The sequence below is a fragment of the Salvelinus fontinalis genome, chromosome 6, assembly GCF_029448725.1.
Source record: "Salvelinus fontinalis isolate EN_2023a chromosome 6, ASM2944872v1, whole genome shotgun sequence".
Classification (NCBI taxonomy): Eukaryota; Metazoa; Chordata; class Actinopteri; order Salmoniformes; family Salmonidae; genus Salvelinus; species Salvelinus fontinalis.
Window position 1 is genome coordinate 14,425,934 of NC_074670.1, and position 27,370 is coordinate 14,453,303.

At 42.5% G+C, this 27,370-nt stretch overlaps 1 protein-coding gene across 1 annotated transcript; it reads right to left on the reverse strand.

The window, feature by feature from the left end:
* Nucleotides 1-10,363: 10,363 nt before the first annotated feature.
* Nucleotides 10,364-26,527, reverse strand: LOC129857120 (ephrin-A1-like). The gene is made up of 5 exons (XM_055925066.1): nucleotides 26,224-26,527; nucleotides 13,125-13,420; nucleotides 12,891-12,956; nucleotides 12,575-12,694; nucleotides 10,364-12,452 (listed from the first exon to the last, which is right to left on the reverse strand). The coding sequence occupies exons 1-5, from the start codon at nucleotides 26,319-26,321 to the stop codon at nucleotides 12,331-12,333; spliced, it is 702 nt and encodes a 233-aa protein (XP_055781041.1). The 5' UTR covers nucleotides 26,322-26,527; the 3' UTR covers nucleotides 10,364-12,330.
* Between the last annotated feature and the right edge of the window lie 843 nt (nucleotides 26,528-27,370).

Genomic DNA, 27,370 nt, shown 5'->3' on the forward strand with positions numbered 1-27,370 from the left:
GCTAATTCTGTTGCAAAACGTTTCTTATACGGAAGCAAACAGAACAAACCGGGAAGAGACCTAAATTTATGTGTCCAATAGAAACTCTCGTTTTGCTCTGTTTGCTTTAGTTTGGTTCTTTAACGGTAAACGGTTTCCTTAATGAATACGCCACAGTATTCTGAAAGAATTCTGCACTCTGATTGGCAGATAAGGATGAGAGGATGGATAGGTTTCCACCAATGATATGATGGTGAATATGACGATGGATGATTTCGCTTGTAATCCAGCAAGGACTTTAGGTACAGATCTTGGATCAGCTTTTTCTCCCAACACATTAACCTTAACCATAAAGGGAAAGAATGATAAACTGACCTTAGATCAGTGTCCACGGGCAACTCTGGAGACATGAAGTTGCATCTGTGATCACCAACAATGGGATTTTGATGTTCCCGAGGGTACCACTACATCAGTGTTCAGGGACATATTATAAGGTCACTAAATGCACTCATTTAGATGAACGCAGCAGAATATAGTCTATGTCAAACGTGCAGGAGGGGGAGATCATGATACTCTGATCAAATAGTGTAAAACCACAGTCTGTTTTGGGGTAGGTAGGCCACCTCTGCAAAACCTACTACTCCTACTGCTAGCAGGTACCCCCCCCCCCATTTGCTACTTTTGTTTGATTACCTGCCATCGTAGTATTTAGAAATATATGGCTCAAGCAATCAATTAATCAAATGTATTTGATAAAGTCCATTTTACAACAGCAGTTGCCTGTCAAATGTTTTACTTTTTTAAATTGAACCTTTATTTAACTAGGCAATTCAGTTAAGTACAAATTCTTATTTACAATGACGGCCTAGGAACAGTGGGTTAACTGCCTTGTTCAGAGATTTTTACCTTGTCAGCTCGGATTCTGTATCTGTGCTCCATAATAGCTGTATATAACTCCCATCCTTAGCAAATAATATCCTAATGACATATTCCTCTATGGGACAGACAGCAAGACGACAGTCAGAATACTGGGATGTCTAGTAGTGTAGTCTGGGCATCACACAGTGTGAAGTTTCCAACCCAGAGACATGCTGGGTTGGAATGAATGACATCCTCTTCTGTATCATCACTGAGATCCAATATAAATACCCAAATATAGCCTGGAATGTTGTAAACAGTGTAACTTTATACCACATACACCCTCTTCACAATATGCACCTTTATATTATGTAGGATAATAATGAGCAATATGGTTTTGTACATTGTGAGGGGGAACTCATCTCAGTCACTACAGTGTGAAGTGGAATTGCTCCTAATTCACGTTTTGCCTGTGTAATAAACATTTCCAGGTGAACAAAAAGGAGAGCAGTTGTAGATGAAGTCAATCAAAAATCAACCCTGTTAATTAAAGTTATTAAAGTTAAATTAAAGTTGCAACAGGGAGACACCACCCAGCATTGAAGCAGAGAAAATGTCTAACTGGCCTCTTGGAGACAGTCCGTTAATGTCCTAATCAGACAGCACCACATGTTCTGGAAACAGCTGCCTGAGAGGCTTGTAGGAAGTCAAAACAAAAAGGCAACGACTTTGTCGTTGACCATCAACCCATACTAGTGACCATCAACCCACACTAGTGACCTTCAACCCACACTAGTGACCTTCAACCCACACTAGTGACCTTCAACCCACACTAGTGACCATCAACCCACACTAGTGACCATCAACCCACACTAGTGACCTTCAACCCACACTAGTGACCTTCAACCCACACTAGTGACCATCAACCCATACTAGTGACCTTCAACCCACACTAGTGACCATCAACCCATACTAGTCACCATCAACCCACACTAGTGACCATCAACCCACACTAGTGACCGTCAACCCACACTAGTGACCATGAACTCACACTAGTGACCATCAAACCACACTAGTGACCGTCAACCCACACGAGTGACCGTCAACCCACACTAGTGACGTCAACCCACACTAGTGACCGTCAACCCACACTAGTGACCGTCAACCCACACTAGTGACCGTCAACCCACACTAGTGACCATCAACCCACACTAGTGACCTTCAACCCACACTAGTGACCATCAACTCACACTAGTGACCGTCAACCCACACTAGTGACCGTCAACCCACACTAGTGACCGTCAACCCACACTAGTGACCGTCAACCCACACTAGTGACCGTCAACCCACACTAGTGACCGTCAACCCACACTAGTGACCATCAACCCACACTAGTGACCGTCAACCCACACCTTGAGTTTCACAAACAGAACAGTGGAAATGAAGTGTAATAAAGAAACTCCAAATATGCTAAACATTGTGTCTAAACTGAATATGAACTTTAGTTACAGTACCTTCAGAAAGTATTCACACCCCTTGACGTTTTCTACATGTTGTTATGTTACAGCCTGCATTTACATTATATTTATTAGAGATTTTGTGTCACTGATCTACACACAATACCCCATGTCAAAAATGTATTTTGTTTGTAGAAAAATTACGAAATGAATACAAAACGAAAAGCTGAAATGTCTTGAGTCAATAAGTATTCAACCCGTTTGTTATGGCAAGCCTCAATAAGTTCAGGAGTAAAAATGTCTTTAGTCAATAAGTATTCAACCTGTTTGTTATGGCAAGCCTCAATAAGTTCAGGAGTAAAAATGTGCTTAACAAATCACACAGTTGCATTGACTCATTCTGTGTTCAATAATAGTGGTTAACATATTTTTTGATGACTAACCAATCTCTGTGCCACACACATACAATTATCTGTAAGGTCCCTCAATCGAGTAGTGAATTTCATGCACTGATTCAACCACAAAGACCAGGGAGTTTTTTCAATGCCTCGCAAAGAAAGGCATCGATTGGTAAGAAGACGCTGAATATCCCTTTGAGCATGGTGAAGTTATTAATTAGGTTTTGAATGGTATATTAATACACCCAGTCACCACAAAGAAATAGGCGTCCTTCCTAACTCAGTTGCTAGAGAGGAAGGAAACTGCTCAGAAATTTCACCATAAGGCCAATGGTGATTTTAAAACAGTTACAAAGTTTAATGGCTGTGATAGGAGAAAACTGAGGATGGATCAACAACAATGTAGTTACTCCGCAATACTAACCTAAATTACAGAATGAAAATAAGGAAGCTTGCACAGAATAAACAATATTCCAAAACATACATCCTTTTTTCAACAAGGCTCTAAAGTAATACTGCAAAACTATTTTGCTAATAAATTAACTTTTTGTCATGAATACAAAGGATTATGTTTGGGGAAAATCCAACACAACACATCACTGAGTACCACTCTTCATATTTTCAAGCATGGTGGTGGCTGCATCATGTTATGGGCATGCTTGTCATTGGCAAGGACTAGGGATTTTTTTAAATAAAAAGAAACAGAAGGCAGCTAAGCACAGACAAAATCCTAGAGGAAAACCTGGTTCAGTCTTGCAACAGACACTGGGAGACAAATTCACCTTTCAGCAGGACAATAACTTAAAACACAAGGACAAATATACACTGGAGTTGCTAAGACAACATTTAATTTTCTTGAGTGGCCTAGTTAATGTTTTGACATAAATTGGCTTGAAAACCTATGGCAAGATCAACAACCAATTTGACATAGCTTGAAGAATTTTTAAATAATAATGGGTAAATATTGCACAATCCAGGTGTGTAATGCTCTTAGAGACTTACCCAGAAAGACTCACAGCTGTAATCGCTGCCAACTGTGTTTCTCACATGTATTGTCTCAGGGGGTTGAAAACTTATGTAATCAAGGTTTTAGTGTTTTATTTTTCAACATTGTAATAAATGTTAGAATTTTTCTTCCACTTTGACATTACAGAGTATGTTGTGTAGCTCATTGACCAAAAATGACAATTAAATCCACTTTAATCCCACTTTGTAACCCAACAAAATGTGGGAAAAGTCAATGACTGTTTCTGTATCTTAAATGTCCCCATTACAGTCTTCTTTTATGAAGGAAGAGTTTATTTCCAAAATGCTATATCCCCCAACTCTTCCACCAGTGACTTTTCATCACAAATGATTGCTTATGGTTACCATCATCTGTGTGTAAAATATAACTGTTCTCAGATTTTAATTAATAGATTTTAGATGTGTATGAAAATGAGTTTTTTTGCTAAATGCTATATATGCATTGTTTAGCTGGAATGGAATGTTAGCATCCTGTATATTTGACTGTGCTATGTATTTGTCTCACCTAGCTATCATAAGATAAATGCCCTTACTGTAAGTCGCGCTGGATAAGAGCATCTGCTAAATGACTAAAATTAAAATGTAAACGTTTTAAATACAGATCTCATATTACTGAAAAACAATTTTTTTGTCCATTAGCCTGTTGAGGCTGGGGGCGCTGTTGTCACTATTTATGCTAATCGTGTAATTTTTGAAACGGCTTCCCACAAAATTCTTGATCGTACAATATGCATATTATTATTATTATTGGATAGAAAACAGTCTATAGTTTCTATAGGAGTTGAAATTTTGTCTCTAAGTGGAACAGAACCCATTCTACAGCAATTTCCCTGACATGGAGTCAGATTTCAGAAATGTTGGCCCCTGATCTGGAGTCAGTTAAAAGGCCACAGTTATTGCTATGAGTATACGGACACTGCTTACGTCTTCCCCTGGATGCCTTTACGTGATGACGATTTGACTGGGGTCGATTGCGCGTTCACAGGCACTACAAATTAAAAAACCCTGTAGCTAGGAACTCTTTTCTTGCTGCGTTATGCGCCTGGAGGACATCGACCCGCACTTGTTCCAAGCATTAGTGGAGGGAGTAATATTACTCTGGTCATGTTTCTACTCGTTATAGGAGTTAAAAACATCATAAGGTAGTTAATTTAACCTGTTGAGGATGGGGGCGCTGTTGAGACTATTTATGCTAATCGTGTAATTTTTGAAACGGCTTCCCACAAAATCCTTGATCGTACAATATGCATATTATTATTATTATTGGATAGAAAACAGTCTATAGTTTCTATAGGAGTTGAAATTTGGTCTCTAAGTGGAACAGAGCCCATTCTACAGCAATTTCCCTGACATGGAGTCAGATTTCAGAAATTTTGGCCACTGTTCTGGAGTCAGTTAAAAGGGCACTGTTATTGCTATGACTATACGGACACTGCTTACGTCTTCCCCTGGATGCCTTTACGTGATGACGATTTCAATGGGGTCGATTGCGCGTTCACAGGCCCTATAAATAAAAAAAACCTGTAGGTAGGAGCTCCTTTGCAGCTGCGTAATGCGCGTGGAGGACATCGACCTGCTATTTTTCCAAGCGTTAGTTTAGCCTGTTATATTTTTCCGGTCATGTTTTTACTCGTTATAGGAGTTAAAAACATCATAAGGTAGTTAATTTAAAGCGTTTTATAGCAATTTATATCCGTTTAGTGCGATTTTGGGACATTTATTTCTTTAACGCTGTGAATAGCTGGGCACGCTTTCAGTTCATCCCGAACGCAGTTGGCATTTCCACATGGCAAGAGGACAGCTTTCCACCAAAAGACGATTACTCCCAAGAAAGGATCCTTTGCCCAAGATACTGATGGAAGAACAGCTCAAAGTAGGACATTTTTATTATGATAAATCGTGTTTCTGTCGAAAAATTTTAGTGGCTTAGGACGCCATGTTTTTTGACGTAGCTTCGCTTGGCGCAAACTGTATTGAAAAGTAAGGATAAATTAAAAAATGTAATTCCGCAATTGTATTAAGAATTAAATTGTCTATCAATCCCTGTCCACCCTATATTTTTTAGTCACGTTTATGAGTATTTATGTATAAGAGTAGATCACTGTCTAAGTGGCGCAAGGACATTTTCTGACCAGCTGAGCTACATTTCACATTGTCTAACCATGATTTTGGTGGCTAAATATAAACATTTTCGATCAAACTCTATATGGATTGTGTAATATGATGTTACAGGAGTGTCATCTGAAGAATTCTGAGAAGGTTAGTGAAAAAATTTATATATTTTTGGCGATGTTGACGTTATCGCCCACTTTGGCTAGAATCAATGCTGGGCTGCTATGTGCTATGTGCTATGCTAATATAACGATTTATTGTGTTTTCGCTGTAAGACACTTAGAAAATCTGAAATATTGTCTGTATTCACAGGATCTGTGTCTTTCGATTCGTGTATGCTGTGTATTTTTACGAAATGTTTGATGATTAGTAAGTAGGTAAACACGTTGCTCTAAGTAGTTTTTCTATTCCATTTGTGACGGTGGGTGCAATTGTAACCTATGCCATCTACCTGAAATATGCACATTTTTCTAACAAAACCTATCCCATACCATAAATATGTTATCAGACTGTCATCTGATGAGTTTTTTTCTTGGTTAGGGGCTATAAATATCTTAGTTTAGCCGAATTGGTGATAGCTACTGGTGTTGGTGGACAAATAAAAGATGGTGGATTATGCTAATGTGTTTTTAGGTAATAGATGTACATCTTTACATATTGTGTCTTCCCTGTAAAACATTTAAAAAATCGGACATGTTGGCTGGATTCACAAGATCTGTGTCTTTCATTAGCTGTATTGGACTTTAATGTGTGAAAGTTAAATATTTAAAAAAAATTTTTTTTTTGAATTTCGCGGCACTGGTTTTTCAGTGGGGGTGGGGGGGGAGTGCCACTAGCGGCACCCTCAGCCTAGACAGGTTAAAATAACATCAAATTGATCAGAAATACTGTGTAGACATTGTTAATGTTGTAAATTACTATTATAGCTGGAAACGGCTGATTTTTAATGGAATATCTACATAGGTTTACAGAGGCCCATTATCAGCAACCATCACTCCTGTGTTCCAATGGCCCGTTGTGTTAGCTAATCCAAGTTTATCCTTTTAAAAGGCTAATTGATCATTAGAAAACCCTTTTGCAATTGTGTTAACACAGCTGAAAACTGTTGTCCTGATTAAAGAAGCAATACAACTGGCCTTCTTTAGACTAGTTGAGTATTTGGAGCATCAGCATTTGTGGGTTCGATTGCAGGATGAAAATGCCAGAAACAAAGAACTTTCTTCTGAAACTCGTCAGTCTTTTCTTGTTCTGAGAAATGAAGGCTATTCCATGCAAGAAATTGCCAAGAAACTGAAGATGTCGTACAATGCTGTGTACTACTCCCTTCACAGAATAGCGCAAACTGAATCTAACCAGAATAGAAAGAGGAGTGGGAGGCCCCGGTGCACAACTGAGCAAGAGGACAAGTACATTAGAGTGTCTAGTTTGAGAAACAGATGCCTCACAAGTCCTGAACTGGCAGCTTCATTAAATAGTACCCATAAAACACCAGTCTCAACGTCAACAGTGAAGAGGCGACTCTGGGATGCTGGCCTTCTAGGCAGAGTTGCATAGAAAAAGCCATATCTCAGACTGGCCAATTTAAAGAAAATATTAAGATGGGCAAAAGACAACAGACACTGGACAGAGGAACTCTGCCTAGAAGGCCAGCATCCCGGAGTCGCCTCTTCACTGTTGACATTGAACAACCCCATGCCGTGACCAGATAGTGAAAAACACAAACTCTTTCATCATTTCTTTAAACAATAAAAGCAAATTTACCAACATTTCTGAAAATTGATATATAGCATTTTGGAAATAAAATCTTCAAATATTATGTTGAAGATGACAGATTTGGGTAACTCCCCTGTTTGCACTGTAAAGCTTGTGTAAACCCCGGTTGGTACATATAGGTGGTACCACCTATATGGGCAGCCCTGCAGTCCAACTCAACATGGTGCCAGCAGATGTGGAGTTTTCACAGGAGACAGGGCAGAGAGAGAGAGAGAGTTAGATGAAGAATGCAAAAAACAAAGAAAGAAAATGAGAATCCTATCCAACCAAAAACATAGAGACCCAGAAACATGAGACTACGCCTTCACTATTGTGAATCACTAAAACAATACAGAAATACACTACGGAAAAAGAAGGAACAGCACGTTGGAAAACAGCTTAGTGTAATTGAATAATCCATAGCATCTAACCACTTCTGGGAAAAGTGGAACACACTAAACAAACAACAACACGAAGAGTAATCTATCCAAAACGGAGATGTATGGATAAACCTCTTCTCCAATCTTTTGGACTCTATAACTAAGAACAAATGTAACCAATGTGAAATGGCTATCTAGTTAGCGGTGGTGCGCGCTAATAGCCTTTCAATCGGTGACGTCACTTGCTCTGAGACCTTGAAGTAGTGGTTCCCCTCCCCGCAGCTTTTGTGGAGCGATGGGTAACGATGCTTTGTGGGTGACTGTTGTTGATGTGTGCAGAGGGTCCCTTGTTCGCGCCCGGTTTGGGGTGAGGGGACGGACTAAATTGTTACACAAACATCAAAAACATATACATGCACAAATTCAAATCTTAGAATCAGCTATTAAAGACTACCAGAACCCACTGGATTCTCAAATTACATTGAATTAACTACAGGACAAAATACAAACCCTCCAACCCAAAAAAGGCCTGTGGCGTTGTAATCCTAAATGAAATGCTAAAATATACAGACAACAAATTCCAATCGGCTATACTTAAACTCTTTAATATTAACATCCTCCACAGCTCTGGCATCTTCCACAATCCAAGGACTGATCACCGCAAACCACAAAAGTGGAGACAAATGACCCCAATAATTACCGTGGGATATGCGTCAACAGCAACCTTGGGAAAATCCTCTGCATTATCCTTAACAGCAGACTCATACATTTATTCAGTGAAAACAATGTACTGAGCAAATTGGCTTTTTACCAAATTACCGTACGACCGACCACGTATTCACCCTGCACACCCTATTGACAAAATGTCTCTATTCCTTTGGAACTTTTTCACTTGTTTCTTTTAATTTTGTTTATCTATTTCACTTGCTTTGGCAATGTCAATATGTTTCTCATTCCAATAAAGCTCTTTGAATTGAATTGAGAGAGGGAGGGGAGAGAAGAGACAAGATAGCAAACAGAAGGGCAAGGGAGAGTTTGAGGGAGAGAGTGAGAGTAGCACTTTCATACCCAGGTGTCAGTTTGCTCTTGGTCTCCTGTCACCCCTCTCTCCTCCCCCTGTGCTCTCTCAAATTAGTATGATCATTTTCAGTTAAAGGGCTTTATTGGCATGGAAACATGTGTTAACATTGCCAAAGCAAGTGAAGTAGATAATATACAAAGGTGAAATAAACAATAAAAGTGAACAGTTAACATGACACTCACAGAAGTTCCAAAAGAAGAAAGACATTACAAATGCCATATTATGTCGATATACAGTGTTGTAACGATGTGCAAATGGTTAAAGTACAAAAGGGAAAATAAATAAACATAAATATGGGTTGTATTTACAATGGTGTTTGTTCTTCACTGGTTGCCCTTTTCTTGTGGCAACAGGTCACAAATATTGCTGCTGTGATGGCACACTGGAATTTCACCCAACAGATATGGGAGTTTATCAAAATCTGATTTGTTTTCAAATTCTTTGTGGATCTGTGTTATCTGAGGGAAATATGTGTCTCTAATATGGTCATACATTGGGCAGGAGGTTAGGAAGTGCAGCTCAGTTTCTACCTCATTTTGTGGGCAGTGTGCACATAGCCTGTCTTCTCTTAAGAGCCAGGTCTGCCTACGGCGGCCTTTCGCAATAGCAAGCCTACGCTCACTGAGTCTGTACATAGTCAAAGTGTCACGTGTGTGCCCTCTCCGGCCTCTAGGTCACCAGGCAGCTCATTATGGGTCACACCCGTCACCATCGTTGCGCGCACCTGCGTGTCATCAGACTTACCTGGACTCCATCACTTCCCTGATTACCTTCCCTATATCTGTCACTCCCTTTGGTTCCTTCCCCAGGTGTCATCATTTCTGTGCGTTTCTTGTTTGGTATTTAGTTGTTTATTTATTAAAACACTCACTCCCTGATCTTGCTTCCCGACTCTCAGCGCACTCGTTACACAAGGCTTTCCTTAAGTTTGGGGCAGTCACAGTGGTCAGGTATTCTGCCACGGTGTACTCTCTGTTTAAGGCCAAATAGTATCTCTCTCATCCATCTCCACACCGACGTTTGGCCATAGGGCTGTGATGTTATGGCCAGAGAAAACCAGCCCAGGATGAAAGACAGAAACGGCAAAAGCGAGGGAAGGAGAGAAGAGCACGGGAAAGACATGAGGGGAGTTGGCGAGAGGGTGAGATTTCTTCAGAGATCAGATGGATGGGCCTTTGTCATCCATCAAAACAAATGTCAGAATGTCACAGTGAAAGTTTTATACTCCAGCTGTGAATTTTGTCAAAAGTAACAACTTTGAAAGTGTGACCATCAATGTTTTACCTTTGGCTATAAAATGTGAGAATTGAAACACTCAAGTCAGATTTATTATCACTTTTTTAATTACATTAAAGTTTTCACATTTTAAAAAAATGCTGTTATTTACATATTTTATGTACAAACATTTACAAAAACAAGTTACAATACAGTGTCTGTATGTAGGGATTTCCTTTGCATTACACCTGTAAACCACAGGATGCTGCTGAGGGGACGACGGCTCATAATAATGTCCGGAACCGAGCGAATGGAATGGCATCAAACACCTGGAAACCATGTGTTTATGTATGAGATACCATTCCAGTCATTACCACGAGCCAGTTCTCCCCAATCAGGGTGCCACCAACCTACAGTGCTGTACACACACCAAAATATCCAGTGTACCGGTTATGTTGTTTACAGTATATCAGTAAAGGAAGCACAGCTCCCAGCCTCCCTGCAATCACAACACTCTCTCAGAATCCTGTCATTACCGCTTTGCTCTCCTCCTTCCCTCAACTCCCATTCCCTCCATCTCGTTCCTATACACTCATCTGTTCAACACTAAACCATAAAGACGTACAAAAGCAAACCGGCAATGACTAAAACGATCCCAATGTGTTCACTAGAAGCTGTTGTACCATCTCAATGACAGAGGATCTGGTTATGTAGATATCTGTGTATATCTACAACATAGAATGTGTGTTTTGTTCTAGTGTGTGCTAATCTGTGCTTTAGAGTATGCATCTGTCACATCATTGGGTTTTGTACAGTGACTTATAATTGTTGAGGAAGAGCTTTCAAGTAAGCATTTTACTGTACTGTTCACACCTGCTGTATCCTGTGGACGTGACAAATACACTTTAGTTTGATTTTAGTGACATGTCAAGAAGAAACGTCCCCATTGACCTGAGTATCTACTACACTAAACAAGACATAAACCGTGCTTAGAGGAAGGTCAGTTAATACACATACATATATACACATCAATAGTTTCTACATGTAGAGGAAACATGAGGCCGTTTCAGAGGACTACTGTAGGCTTTGGCTCAAACTATTTCAGATTGAACAAAGAATATGTACCCGCATTATACACTGAGTGTACAAAACATTAGGAGCACCTGCTCTTTCCATGTCAGACTGACCAGGTGAAAGCTATGATGTCACTTGCTAAATCTGCTTCAAATCAGTGTAGATGAAGGGGAGGAGACAGGTTAACAAAGGATTTTTAAGCCTTGAGACAAGGCTTGTTTATATGTGCCATTCAGAAGGTGAATGGGCAAGACAAAAGATTGAAGTGGCTTTGAACGGGGTATGGTAGTAGGTACAAGGCACACCGGTTTGAGTGTGTCAAGAACTGTAACACTGCTAGGTTTTTCACGCTCAACAGTTTCCTGTGTGTATCAAGAATCACAAGAAAGGACATCCAGCCAACTTGACACAACTGTGGGAAGCATTGTAGTCAACATGGCCAGCATCCCTGTGGAACGCTTTGGACACCTTGTAGAGTCCATGCCCTGACGAATTGAGGTTGTTCTGAGGGCAAAAGGGGGTGCAGCTCAATATTAGGAAGGTATTGATCATGTTTTTTACACTCCGTGTATAATCACTGTTATAATTCAATTCAGGGTAATCATGAAAACAGTTATCCCTTTGTCAGTTTTCCAATAATGATTAGTACATCACATTTCCAGTTAGATCTGTTCCAGAGTCAGTGGGGTTTCCAGGTCTCCATACAGATCAAATGGAGAAAAAAGGGAAATAGCATCCATCCTCTTTCATTTACAAAAACATGTAGAAAAATATCCTTCAGAAAATACTCTTGATGATCATCGTCTCTGGAACGATCCACGTTCCAATCACACACACACACACACACACACACACACACACACACACACACACACACACACACATGCAGCAGCTCAGTCCAGTTGCAAATATAAACATATCTATAAAAATCTTCTCCGTGCCAATGTCCAGCATTGGGTTGACAGTGTCTCTGTTGTAGCTAGGTCTGTAACTCAGTCTCAATATAGTAACAGGGATAGTAGGACGGGGAACAGGGTGAAGAAGACCGACAGGGAGACCAGCTGAACACCTGAACTACCCACACTCTTCTGGACCTTAGGCTCCAACACAGTAGGGTCATCTGGAGAGAGAGAGAACATGTTATTATCAGAAACAAGTGGAACAATTCTACTGTACTTCCAGTATCCAGAGTAAATGCTGTACATCTGACTGTCTCTCTGGATGGACAGATGGGAGACGTACCGGCTGGAAGCCTGTTGGAGGGGTTGTGCACTCCTCCTGCTCCTATCTTTCCCTTTCCTCCATCCATCGCTTTCTCCATCACTCCATCCTTGACTTTGTCAGCCTTGGCCTTCCCAGAACCTGTAGAAGACAAGAAGTCATTGGTAAGAACTTGATTGTATGAACACCCAACCGGAACACCACTGAATATGGGGAACACTAAGCCTAGACATTGATGCTAACGGAAGCTAATGCTACCATAGGAAAACCCTCTAAAGGCTAAAGCTAACAGAGGCTAATGCTAGCATGTTGATGGAGACAGGGGAATGGAGCTCACCATGAGGTCCAACCACATCCACCTTCAGCCTCAGACACTCCTGGCCGTGGTGATGCAGCGGCTTGGCTGAAGAGGGAGAAGAGAGGGAGGTTTAGTACAAATACCCAAGCATTGTGTTAGAGTAGTCTATTGTACAGTTAAGTGGTAGTATTCACATAGATTGTAGTACTGCACATAGATAGTAGTGGTATTAGTAAATGTGTAGTAGTACTACTATAGTATTGATATACTTACAGATATAGTAGTAGCTCTCTCCATGTCTGAACTCCTTGCCCAGGGTGAAGGGGGTGAAGCGCTGGAACTTCTCGGAGAACCTCTCGGGGGCGTGGGCAGCGAAGGGTCGGGAACATTCCCAACGCAGCTGGTCGAAGGAGTGGGGCTTACACACATCATAGTCCTCCTTCTCCACCATGTACAGCACGTACCGCTCGGCCTCCTGGGACGGCAGCTCCCCGCGCGTGTAGTGAGGACAGATGATGTCCAGGTAGTCGTTGATTTTCACCTCCACTGTGTACTCATCCCATAGGAAACTAGAGAGAGAGAGAGAAGAGAAGGAGAGTGGTTAGTGACATGTCTGGCTATTATCTTTAGATGACCTTACATCTAATAGTCATCTCTGACTGACCGAAGGAACAAACGTAACATTATGAAATATCATCACGGCCCATTCCCAGCCGGATGACAGAGTTTGTGTGGGCTGTTCCACTCACATGAACAAACACGCATGGAAGAACCGACTTAAACACACACTCATAATAAAACACACTCACGGACAATCATAAACACAAAAAGCTGTTAAGACTCAGCCCAAACAGACATTGTGTGTGTGTATTTGCACCTGCGGCACGTGTGTGATTGCATGAGTCCTGGTGTAGACCTGTCACCCAGACAATGAGAATTAGTGAGTAGCCAATCAGGAGTCACTAGCTGAACTTGTTTGATGTATTTATTTAGACAAGAACACACCACTACACGCCTACACTCTTTCTGCCTATCCCTCTTTAACTCTCTCCCTCATCTGTTTTCTGGAGCGACGTTCTACTCATTGTTTTAAGAGTAGAGTTTCACTGGCCAGCTGTGTCCATGGAGACAAGATTCTGAGTGACAGTTTTTCTGTCCGTCCGTCCGTCTGATACATGCTCTGTCTGCACAAGTCATTTAATCTCTTTCTCTCACACCCTACACAAGTCATTTAATCTCTTTCTCCCCCCCCCCCACACAAGTCATTTAATCTCTTTCTCTCCCTCCCTACACAAGTCATTTAATCTCTTTCCCCCCCCCACACAAGTCATTTAATCTCTCTCCCACCCTACACAAGTCATTTAATCTCTTTCTCTCACACCCTACACAAGTCATTTAATCTCTCTCTCACACCCTACACAAGTCATTTAATCTCTTTCTCTCCCTCCTACACAAGTCATTTAATCCCTTTCTCTCCCTCCCTACACAAGTCATTTAATCCCTTTCTCTCCCTCCCTACACGAGTCATTTAATCCCTTTCTCTCCCTCCCTACACGAGTCATTTAATCCCTTTCTCTCCCTCCCTACACGAGTCATTTAATCTCTTTCTCTCCCCCTACACGAGTCATTTAATCTCTTTCTCTCCGCCCTACACGAGTCATTTAATCTCTTTCTCACCCTCCTACACGAGTCATTTAATCTCTTTCTCTCCCTCCTACACGAGTCATTTAATCTCTTTCTCTCCGCCCTACACGAGTCATTTAATCTCTTTCTCACCCTCCTACACGAGTCATTTAATCTCTTTCTCTCCCTCCCTACACAAGTCATTTAATCTCTTTCTCTCCCTCCCTACACAAGTCATTTAATCCCTTTCTCTCCCTCCCAACACAAGTCATTTAATCCCTTTCTCTCCCTCCCTACACAAGTCATTTAATCTCTTTCTCTCCCCCCTACACAAGTCATTTAATCTCGTTCTCTCCCTCCTACACAAGTCATTTAATCTCTTTCTCTCCCTCCCTACACAAGTCCTTTAATCTTTCTCTCCCACCCTACACAAGTCATTTAATCTCTTTCTCTCCCTCCCTACACAAGTCATTTAATCTCTTTCTCTCCCTCCCTACACAAGTCATTTAATCTCTTTCTCTCCCTCCTACACAAGTCATTTAATCTCTTTCTCTCCCTCCCTACACAAGTCATTTAATCTCTTTCTCTCCCACCCTACACAAGTCATTTAATCCCTTTCTCTCCCTCCCAACACAAGTCATTTAATCCCTTTCTCTCCCCACTACACAAGTCATTTAATCTCTTTCTCTCCCTCCCTACACAAGTCATTTAATCTCTTTCTCTCCCTCCCTACACAAGTCATTTAATCCCTTTCTCTCCCTCCCAACACAAGTCATTTAATCCCTTTCTCTCCCCCCTACACAAGTCATTTAATCTCTTTCTCTCCCCCCTACACAAGTCATTTAATCTCTTTCTCTCCCTCCCTACACAAGTCATTTAATCTCTTTCTCTCCGTCCTACACGAGTCATTTGAATGCGTTAGTTATCATCTCTCTTTGTCCCTCTCCCTCCCTTTCTTTCCCTCTGCACCTGTTGGAGTGTCAGTGGGTGTGACTGTTTTTACTCCTCTAGTGACTCTTCACCCCTGATTCTGTCTATTCCTACTTCTTCCTCCATGAAAATAAATATTGAGGGAGGTGGAGACAGTCTCTCTTTGTTTTTCTTTTTCATCTTCACCCTCCATTGACTTTATGACTCTAAGCCCCCCCATCTCGGTTCTAGATTTTAACTGTTGTTGTTGTTTTGCCCTCCCTCCCTCCAACCCCTCCCTCCCTCCCTCCCTCCAACCCCTCCAATCTACTGAGGTATACACGTGAACGGACACAAATGTCTAACACACAACTCATGAAATAAACCCTAGATCAGTGGGTAGAGCAGTGGAACTTATGTTTCTGGTAGGAAGGAAGGTTAGAGAGATGAAAGAAACAAAGTGCTGTATCTGGGTATCGAATTAAAACAGTGCTTTCCAGCTGTCCTCTAGGCCTATAAGGATTCAGCTCACACAGTTGAGTTGTGTTGGCGAGTGGAGTCAGTGCTTTCCAGCTGTCCTCTAGGCCTATAAGGATTCAGCTCACACAGTTGAGTTGTGTTGGCGAGTGGAGTCAGTGCTTTCCAGCTGTCCTCTAGGCCTATAAGGATTCAGCTCACACAGTTGAGTTGTGTTGGCGAGTGGAGTCAGTGCTTTCCAGCTGTCCTCTAGGCCTATAAGGATTCAGCTCACACAGTTGAGTTGTGTTGGCGAGTGGAGTCAGTGCTTTCCAGCTGTCCTCTAGGCCTATAAGGATTCAGCTCACACAGTTGAGTTGTGTTGGCGAGTGGAGTCAGTGCTTTCCAGCTGTCCTCTAGGCCTATAAGGATTCAGCTCACACAGTTGAGTTGTGTTGGCGAGTGGAGTCAGTGCTTTCCAGCTGTCCTCTAGGCCTATAAGGATTCAGCTCACACAGTTGAGTTGTGTTGGCGAGTGGAGTCAGTGGTGCTGGCAGAGTACACACACACACTTTTCTGGAAGAGAGGTTGAGTTTGTGGGTAAGAGCTTGTTATCCCTGAGGATGTAATCAGTATAATATGCACGTCAGAGTCTCATTGGTTCCCAGCCCTGGGCTGAACAGACATCCACACAGGCCGCAGCACAAACACCCTGCCACATACTCCGGGTGTGTGGCTCTGTTCTGTGCCACGAGAGAGAGAGCGTCTGTATCACAGGCAGCTGGTGGCACTTTAATTAGGTAGGAAGGGCTCATAGTAATGTATACACTAGCTTTGTGTGAGAGAGACAGTGTGAAGAAGCCAGTTCTTCCATGTTTATGTTGTGTTTCTGTGTGCCCAAGCATCAAAGCCTAGAACAGGAGGTATCTGGTATCCTGCCTCCCTCCTTTCATCCCTCCTTTCTCTCCTGTTGTTGTTGTTCTTCAGTGACAGACACACTGGCTCCATGTGGGTCTCTAACCCCCTTTAATCCCCCTGCGTGTGTGTGTGTGAGAGAGAGACCTAGAGAGAGTACCCTGCCTGTCACAACATGTATTGTTAGCAGAGCCCGTACCTAGGCTCATTAGCCGGGGCTAATAGCTAGATTAGCCTCTTTCTTACACCACTTCAAAACAGGATGATATCTTTGGCTTAGCCTTCACATGCACACACGCCGGTCTGCGGTTCAAGTGCTTAATTGACAAACAATTCTGTTCCTTTCTCATTAATTTTCTTTGACTCCGACTGGTAATGACAGGGTTGAGACGAACGGCGCGAGAGAACGGCATTGCTACAGTAGAGTGAAGAGACTTTCCTAACTGAACGGAATCCACCTGATTTCCACACCAACCACAGCTTCTCCTTAAAAACATGTTCCTGTCTAAAGCTGTCAAAACACATATTCTGTTGCTAATCTCAGTCACTACAAACAATCACACTTTCAGATCTCCCTTTGTCACTCTTCTGGAGCCTACTTAGTTAAAAGCTCTTCTGGAGCCTACTTAGTTAAAAGCTCTTCTGGAGCCTACTTAGTTAAAAGCTCTTCTGGAGCCTACTTAGTTAAAAGCTCTTCTGGAGCCTACTTAGTTAAAAGCTCTTCTGGAGCCTACTTAGTTAAAAGCTCTTCTGGAGCCTACTTAGTTAAAAGCTCTTCTGGAGCCTACTTAGTTAAAAGCTCTTCTGGAGCCTACTTAGTTAAAAGCTCTTCTGGAGCCTACTTAGTTAAAAGCTCTTCTGGAGCCTACTTAGTTAAAAGCTCTTCTGGAGCCTACTTAGTTAAAAGCTCTTCTGGAGCCTACTTAGTTAAAAGCTCTTCTGGAGCCTACTTAGTTAAAAGCTCTTCTGGAGCCTACTTAGTTAAAAGCTCTTCTGGAGCCTACTTAGTTAAAAGCTCTTCTGGAGCCTACTTAGTTAAAAGCTCTTCTGGAGCCTACTTAGTTAAAAGCTCTTCTGGAGCCTACTTAGTTAAAAGCTCTTCTGGAGCCTACTTAGTTAAAAGCTCTTCTGGAGCCTACTTAGTTAAAAGCTCTTCTGGAGCCTACTTAGTTAAAAGCTCTTCTGGAGCCTACTTAGTTAAAAGCTCTTCTGGAGCCTACTTAGTTAAAAGCTCTTCTGGAGCCTACTTAGTTAAAAGCTCTTCTGGAGCCTACTTAGTTAAAAGCTCTTCTGGAGCCTACTTAGTTAAAAGCTCTTCTGGAGCCTACTTAGTTAAAAGCTCTTCTGGAGCCTACTTAGTTAAAAGCTCTTCTGGAGCCTACTTAGTTAAAAGCTCTTCTGGAGCCTACTTAGTTAAAAGCTCTTCTGGAGCCTACTTAGTTAAAAGCTCTTCTGGAGCCTACTTAGTTAAAAGCTCTTCTGGAGCCTACTTAGTTAAAAGCTCTTCTGGAGCCTACTTAGTTAAAAGCTCTTCTGGAGCCTACTTAGTTAAAAGCTCTTCTGGAGCCTACTTAGTTAAAAGCTCTTCTGGAGCCTACTTAGTTAAAAGCTCTTCTGGAGCCTACTTAGTTAAAAGCTCTTCTGGAGCCTACTTAATTAAAAGCTCTTCTGGAGCCTACTTAATTAAAAGCTCTTCTGGAGCCTACTTAATTAAAAGCTCTTCTGGAGCCTACTTAATTAAAAGCTCTTCTGGAGCCTACTTAATTAAAAGCTCTTCTGGAGCCTACTTAATTAAAAGCTCTTCTGGAGCCTACTTAATTAAAAGCTCTTCTGGAGCCTACTTAATTAAAAGCTCTTCTGGAGCCTACTTAATTAAAAGCTCTTCTGGAGCCTACTTAATTAAAAGCTCTTCTGGAGCCTACTTAATTAAAAGCTCTTCTGGAGCCTACTTAATTAAAAGCTCTTCTGGAGCCTACTTAATTAAAAGCTCTTCTGGAGCCTACTTAATTAAAAGCTCTTCTGGAGCCTACTTAATTAAAAGCTCTTCTGGAGCCTACTTAATTAAAAGCTCTTCTGGAGCCTACTTAATTAAAAGCTCTTCTGGAGCCTACTTAATTAAAAGCTCTTCTGGAGCCTACTTAATTAAAAGCTCTTCTGGAGCCTACTTAATTAAAAGCTCTTCTGGAGCCTACTTAATTAAAAGCTCTTCTGGAGCCTACTTAATTAAAAGCTCTTCTGGAGCCTACTTAATTAAAAGCTCTTCTGGAGCCTACTTAATTAAAAGCTCTTCTGGAGCCTACTTAATTAAAAGCTCTTCTGGAGCCTACTTAATTAAAAGCTCTTCTGGAGCCTACTTAATTAAAAGCTCTTCTGGAGCCTACTTAATTAAAAGCTCTTCTGGAGCCTACTTAATTAAAAGCTCTTCTGGAGCCTACTTAATTAAAAGCTCTTCTGGAGCCTACTTAATTAAAAGCTCTTCTGGAGCCTACTTAATTAAAAGCTCTTCTGGAGCCTACTTAATTAAAAGCTCTTCTGGAGCCTACTTAATTAAAAGCTCTTCTGGAGCCTACTTAATTAAAAGCTATCTGGGGTCTGGGGCCAAGCTGTTGCCCACAAAGGGAGGAGGGGTTCTGAATAGGGTGGAATTACCCCTCCCCCAAAGACATAAACCCTGGAGCTGACTAGACTCCAGTCTGCCCCCCATCCTTCACCCCCTCTAGCCCAAAGGCTGTGCTCAGTGTCATCTGCTCACTAGTAGAGGCTGATGTAGACATGATAAGGTGAGGTATGTTGTAGCTACTATGGCTCTCAGCATTTTGCACGTGGTCCATGTTGCCCATAATTTACTCTGTACAATAATCATGATGAAGCTAGATTTACAGTAACGTTGACGGCCGTACTTATCAATGGGAGGGGTTGTGTGAGTGTGTGCAATCTCAGCCTAGGGATCTGGGAGAAGTCCAGCTGATTGAAGCCAGTTGACACAGGGCCAGACTCACAACTGGAACACAAGCGCCCTTTCCTCCCTCCGAACAGTATCGTCTTTCTCTCGTCTTTCCCTCTCCTTCGTCCTTCTCTTCACAGGAGAGTGAGAGTTGCGTTAATGTGATAGCTACGCGTGTGTGAGAGGCAGGGGGGTGAGGTTCTCTGAATACCAGAATTCAGGCCGCCTCACACCCCAGGCACTTGAGCACATCTGTTTATCAGGGCAGACCAGCCTGTGTCTCTGTCTGTCTGTCTCACTGAGGTGTGTGTGTGTGTGTGTGTGTGTGTGTGTGTGTGTGTCTGTCCATGTCTCACTGAGGTGTGTGTAAACAGCCAGGGTGGAAGTTAAGTCTCCCTTCACCTCTCCTCTGAACTGAACAGTTCTCAGAGCTGCTACTGTAGCTACTGCGTCACAGATGTGTGTGTGTTTGCTTTGAGTGTGTGTGTAGTAGGTGGTTATGACAGTAGGGTGATTGGGTGAGTTGTTTAACACCTCATTAAGTTCTCAACAGCTTTGAAGTCCTCTCCTCATCTCATGCTGTTATCACATCTCTCCTCTCTAGATTCACATCCCAGCCCTCTCTTCTCTTCCATTCTTATAGGCCCATCTCTCTTCTCTCCCTACCATCCCTCCTGTGTTTTCCATATAAAAACCCACAACAAAAATGCTCTCCTTTCTCCTCCTCCTCTCATTCTTTGGGGAATGTTACAAACTGTCAGGCAGGTCACAGGGGTTAGAGTTCAGAGTCAGAATCCTCATACACACTCCCACTGACTCAAGGGAGAGTCTAGTCACACACAGCGGGTCTGAAGGAGAGTCAGCACTGTTAACAAAACCCACCATATACTCCACAGGTAGTCAGCAACACACACACGAGGAATGTCATGACAGGGCTTCTGGGGTGTGTGAGAGTCTGTGGAATAGAATGCTCTCACACCATACAACTATAACATCTGCACACACAGGCGTATAAATGACCCTATTAATTCACTGTGGTATATCACATTCACAGCTCAACTCAAGAGGATATAGGCCTGTCAGTTGTAATCTGGGTTTTAGTTGTTGTATCTACTAATACAGTATTGTACACTAACTACTCTAGTAGAACCTCTCTAATCTCCCACATTCTCTCCTGAGAGGAGAGTTCCAAAGAGGTCATTCTTCTGTCTGTCACGCTCCAACAGATCAGAATAACAGGAGTCTAATCATTCTGTCCCAACCCCCATTATCACATCCAGACTCCACTTATTACCACCACCACCTATTCATGGTATGTGTGATTCTTTATAAGGAAATGCAGGGTTTGAGAGCCTTTAAAAATGTCAACACAACCTTTTCTCCCCTCCCTCCCTCCAGCCAGCCAGCCATCCATTCATCCATGTCCCATCTCTCCGTCTGTCTCCCCTTTATGCGCTCTAAATTAACCCATCCCCCTCTCCCTCCGTTCATCACACCTCTCTTCTTCCCTTGCTCTTAAGGTAACATACTATCAGAGCTCTTCATGACAGCCTAATTTCTCAACACAAATCCCTTCCTCTCTTTTACCCATCCCCCACTTTCTGTTCCCAACTCTCTCTTCCAGATGAATAGAAAAAGGCTACGTGTTGGCAGGTTGCTAGATATGCAGCTTGGTTTGGGTCAATGAGGAGAACTAGACTCACAGGTCTCTCAACCAGGGCGATTATATCCCAAATAACCAGGGTTCAATCTGGATTATACAGAATAACACGGTTGGGGTCAAAACTATTTTCATTCAAAGTGAATGTCATGAATTGCAAAAATTCTTGTTGGAAATATCCCGGCTGCTTCAAACAGAGAAGTCAGTCAGGCCTGAGCTGAGCTGACTGGACGTGGCCCTTAGGGGGCAACAGAGAGCCGTCTCAAACGCTGCACGAGATGATACTGGCCACACAAACATGACCCTACACACACAATGTGATAACGTAGTCCTCAGTATAGCAGAATTGAGTCAAACAGTAACAGTGGGAAGACTAAGCAAGCTGTTGTGATCTGTGTGGAAAACTACTCAGGAAAACAGAGCAGGGTCTGTGAGAAAGAGAGGGACTGACGGAGAGAGAGAGGAAGTCTGGACCATAGATAAGGAGCCGAGAGGAAGAGCTGAGATGGAAGGGGGCCCGGGTGGTGCTAATTAAGTATTAAAAAATATATATATAATTTAAACACGGCAAAACGTTGTTTTATGTTACATCCATGATAATGTGTGTGAGAGAGTTCGGTAAGACAGCTGTTATGTCAGCAGGAAACAAGCTATATGCCTAGATGTGATTGAATGGACAGAACTATACGCTGTGTAGCTGACTGACTGGAGCTATCCTATTGGCTCCCTTAACTGATTGTTCTATGTAGGATATGTTCCTCTGCATATTTAAGGAGCTTCAGATTTACTAACACACACACACACACGTCTGTTACGCCAGAGAGATAGCAGGGATATAATCTATTCTAAATATAAAAAGCAGCAGAATGACAATGACGATTTTAGTGTCTATAGGTCAGCTAGTCAGATTACAGCTCAGATCATCTGTAATCTGTGTGTGCGCGTGTATTTCCCCCTCATTCTGCTGTAGGATTAGAGACCCAGAGCGACAGATGATGTGGGAGGGAGAGAGAGACTTGCTTTGGCAATGTTAACATATGTTTCCCATGCCAATAAAGCCTCTTGAATTGAATTGAGAGGTGGGATCCAGAATAGAGAGGGGGGAAGGGGAGGGGGGAAGGAGAGAGAGAGAGAGAGAGAGAGAGAGAGAGGGGAGTGTTTCAGAATAGAGAGAGGGGAGTGTTTCAGATTAGAGAGAGGGGAGTGTTTCAGATTAGAGAGAGGGGAGTGTTTCAGATTAGAGAGAGGGGAGTGTTTCAGATTAGAGAGAGGGGAGTGTTTCAGAATAGAGAGAGGGGAGTGTTTCAGAATAGAGAGAGGGGAGTGTTTCAGAATAGAGAGAGGGGAGTGTTTCAGAATAGAGAGAGGGGAGTGTTTCAGAATAGAGAGAGGGGAGTGTTTCAGAATAGAGAGAGGGGAGTGTTTCAGAATAGAGAGAGGGGAGTGTTTCAGAATAGAGAGAGGAGAGTGTTTCAGAATAGAGGGGAGTGTTTCAGAATAGAGAGAGGAGAGTGTTTCAGAATAGAGAGAGGGGAATATAGCCAGAGGAAAGAAGAACTTTACAACAGAGAAGAAAATCACACATTTAACTTTAAAACCACACCACCTTCTTCCCCCACCAGCCACCACAACCCTAAACCTCTTCCTCTAGGACATATCTGTTCAGACAAGCCCAACACCTCAACAACACGAGAGAGAAAGACAAAAGAAGACAGAGAATTGGAAATATATAGCTATATGGGAGAGGAGAACATGAATACTTGAATATGTGATAGAGACGAACTCATGGAAACAGAGAGTGAGAAAGAGAGATAGAGATGGTCAGGCAATAACAAGCTGGAGAAGACGCAGCTGGTGTGGAGAAGAGAGAGTGGCGATGGAGAGAGGAACGGACAGGTACAGAAGGGAGGGAGAGAAGGAAGGAAGGGGGGGGGGGGGGGTCGAACACAGCTGACAGAGTTGAGTATAGTAACAGGGGTAGTGTGGAATGCTGGCTGCTACTAATATTAACACCCAACTCCTCCCTCCTGCCCCGAGAGAGAGAGAGAGAGTGTGAGTGAGTGAGTGAGTGAGTGAGTGAGTGAGTGAGTGAGTGAGTGAGTGAGTGAGTGAGTGAGTGTGTGTGTGTGTATGCGTGTGAGTCACTGATTTACCAGTGCTCCGTAATGTCGCCTACGTATAGGGCCCCTCCCTTTCTCTGACATTGGAGTTCAGGCAACACTACACACTCACCCTCAGTCAAAAACAAAAAAACACTTCCAGTAACAAGGCATTGCGCCAGAACTAATGATTAAGCTGTTGGATCAGGTCGAAACAAGCCCAGTCTCTCACACACACACCAGGCTATAACAGAAGGTTGGAACAGACTGCGAAAAACCAGTTTCTACACCAGTCAGGTCGGAGACTGACAACTGTACACACACACTGAGCGATCTGTGTGTTACCATCCGAAGTCAGTCAGTAAACATCAGTTTACACCTGATCGCCTTAGATCAATCAGCCAGGAATCAATTAGAATCAATTAAACTCAGTGATTCATTGGCTGTCAGTCTGACTGACAGATTGATCCCATGGGAGTGAATCAGGTGGTTGAGACACAGTGTAAAGTGGGACGACAGTTGAGGGACCAGATTGGGCTTTCAGGCTGAAAGCAATTATACAGTAAAAATGTGGTAACAAGGGCAGGTGTGTACGGGTCAGACTAGAATTAAGTCTTCATTTTTAACAGTGATTATTCTCCTTCTGAGAGACTTTAGATAAAGACTTCTGGGGAAAAGTGTGTGAGACATATGCAGTGCAGAATGTGTGAGTAGAGCTTGTATCATGAGTAATAGTTATCAGTGTGAGTCTATCGGTCTTTAGTGGACACTGAGCGCATCACAGCTTCCACATCAAACTGGCGCGGCAAGTTACCGTGTTGTTTGTTTTTGTTAATGTGTGACTGTGTCAACGTATGTGAGAGTGTGTGTCTGAACATGCTTGTTTGTGTCTAGAGTACATGTGTGACGTGTGAACATATTGTCTGGTTCTGTGTTAGTCTATCTTTAGTCTGCTACGAAAAGGATTAGTGTACATTATGATTGGTGTTGTTGATGTTGTTATGCAAGTTAGAGTGGGAATGTAGTCCAGAGCCGGATTAAAGAACACAGTCTTGCGCAGCTAAACTTGTGGGGACAAGGTTAACCCCCAACCCTAACCCATAACCTTATCCTAACCTTAACCTAGCTCCTAACCCTAAAACTAACCCTAGATCCTAACCCTAGAAATAACATTTGACCTTGTGGGGATCAACAAAATGTCCCCAGTTGGTCAAATGTTTGTTTGTTTACTATTCTGGTGGGGACTTCCGGTCCGCACAAGTATAGTTAAACACACACTGACTCAGACCACTGCCCCTCAAATGTTCTTTCTGTATTTCTCTGCATTTATAGCAATTCTCACTTGCCCCACAACTCTGATGCTCTGATTTCTCCTCTATAACCTCTTTCTTTTCTCATTATGGCCTAAGAGTCTGGTTCAGATGTCCTTCTCTTCCTCCTCATGTCACCTGATCAACAGAAGTCGTGTTCCTTGTGCTCGAGGCACCGTCTCAGTGATGTCATACCGACAAACCCAGGTAAAGTCAGACCTGCGTATGGAACAGGTAAAGTACACGACTGACTCACACCGACAAAACCCATTACGTCACAACGCATGACATGGTATGACTAGTCAACAACATTTTCCTGTACTCACATCATTAAATCAATTACAAAACCAATATCTTTCCCATTTCATTCGGAAATCTAATTTAGTGCTCTGTCATCATCATTGGCCTAAGGAGAATTAGGCTACAGAGATAAAGTGCAAATCAAATTAAGGCAACACAAAAAGGCAGTAATGGCATTTGACCTTGCGATAAGAAGGTACAATAACATCGACCCAGAGTCGGCTGAAACCGTGACCCCTCAGTCTTTGTCCATTTCCTCTATAAAATAATCCATCCTTCTTCCTCACCATCTTCAGCTCTGTGCTAAAAGCTCAATAAATCACATGGCCTCGCATACACCTGTCAAGCTCCATTGATCCCACTGAGTGGCAGGGTAGCGTTACAATTTCTGACCCCAAACAATCAGCATTGGACATGTCTCTCACCCCCCCCCCCCCCCCCCCCCCCCCTTCCCCCTTTAGGAGAGCTGAAGTGTCAGACTGTCAACAGCACCAATAGAGTGAAACACAGACATACAGTCTGGATTCAGACACTCAGGTCGAGTTGGTTAATTTCAGGATTTATTTTTATGCTATGCTGTGTGAGGGAGTCTACCTTTGTATCGAGATCATATATATGGTTGATTCTGTCTGTCCATCTGTCTCAGAATTCGTTCCCATTCTTCCCCTTGTTCTCTGTTTATGCCCTGCTGCGCGATTTGCCTACCGTAGCCTAAATATAATGATGTTACCTGGTTAAAGGGGCAAGCAGACAGCTAATACAACAAGGCACACAGCCTACACCTAATATCCTACAAGTGGAAGAAATAAAATAAATACCAAAATCCAGATGTCAACTTCTATTCCACATTGGTTCAACATTTCATTGAAATGACGTGCAATCGACGTTGATTCAACCAGGCCGTGTGTGTCCAGTGGGGTGGGATGTCTGGTAAAGAACCGAGGAAATTCAGCGCGTAGGCCATTGAGTGGATGAGACACAAACAGTATTTATCCCATGACAGAAAGTGTACTTGAGTAGGCCTAGTAGTGTCAGATAAGCATTCTCAAAGTGAGTTGAGCACTAGGTGCGCGTAAACAGAAATCACACACACTTTTAATGTGTGCTACACCAAAATACGCACAAACACACAGAGAAAGAGATTAAGAACACCTACTTTGGGTTTGTGCTGTTCCAGAAGACGCTGTGTCTCTCTGCAGAAGCGAACCCGGTTCTGAAACTCACAGCCAAACACACCAGCCACACCAAATCCATAGCTGCTGATGTAGGACCACAACAAAACCAAACACCAACAGATACGGTCAGTTATTGCAGAATAAGTCTGTGCAGGATGTGCACACTGTCAAAATAAATGTATGATAGGGGTGCTGGTCTATAGCTGTTGCTTTTCTGTATGGTTGAGACCTCCTTCTATGGAGTTTAACGGCGGTTTGTATGGTTAAGACCGAGGCGCGTTGACTGTTTTGTCTAATGGAGCCACGCCTCTCCCGGTTGTATAGCCAATAACAGCGGGAAAAAACGCCCCGCTGCTCTGACTATTCAACTAGAGACGCCATGAACTCTTTATCCAATCTATATGATATAATCAAAGCTATGGACAGAAATATATGGGCCTATAGCTATTTTATGACATTGAAATGAATTCATGACGCACTCAAAATAGTTGCTGTGTTTCTTTTGTTGTGACCAAAAGTGTTTTCTTAGAATTTAGATCACCTTTACTCCACACACAGAGACACATACAAAACTCTAGATCACCTTTACTCCACACAGAAACACATACAAAACTCTAGATCACCTTTATTCCACACACAGAGACACATACAAAACTCTAGATCACCTTTACTCCACACAGAAACACATACAAAACTCTAGATCACCTTTACTCCACACAGAAACACATACAAAACTCTAGATCACCTCTACTCCACACACAGAGACACATACACAACTCTAGATCACCTCTACTCCACACACAGAGACACATACAAAACTCTAGATCACCTTTACTCCACACACAGAGACACATACAAAACTCTAGATCAGCTTTACTCCACACACAGAGACACATACACAACTCTAGATCACCTCTACTCCACACACAGAGACACATACAAAACTCTAGATCAGCTTTACTCCACACACAGAGACGTATACAAAACTCTAGATCACCTCTACTCCACACACAGAGACACATACAAAACTCTAGATCACCTCTACTCCACACACAGAGACACATACAAAACTCTAGATCACCTTTACTCCACACAGAAACACATACAAAACTCTAGATCACCTCTACT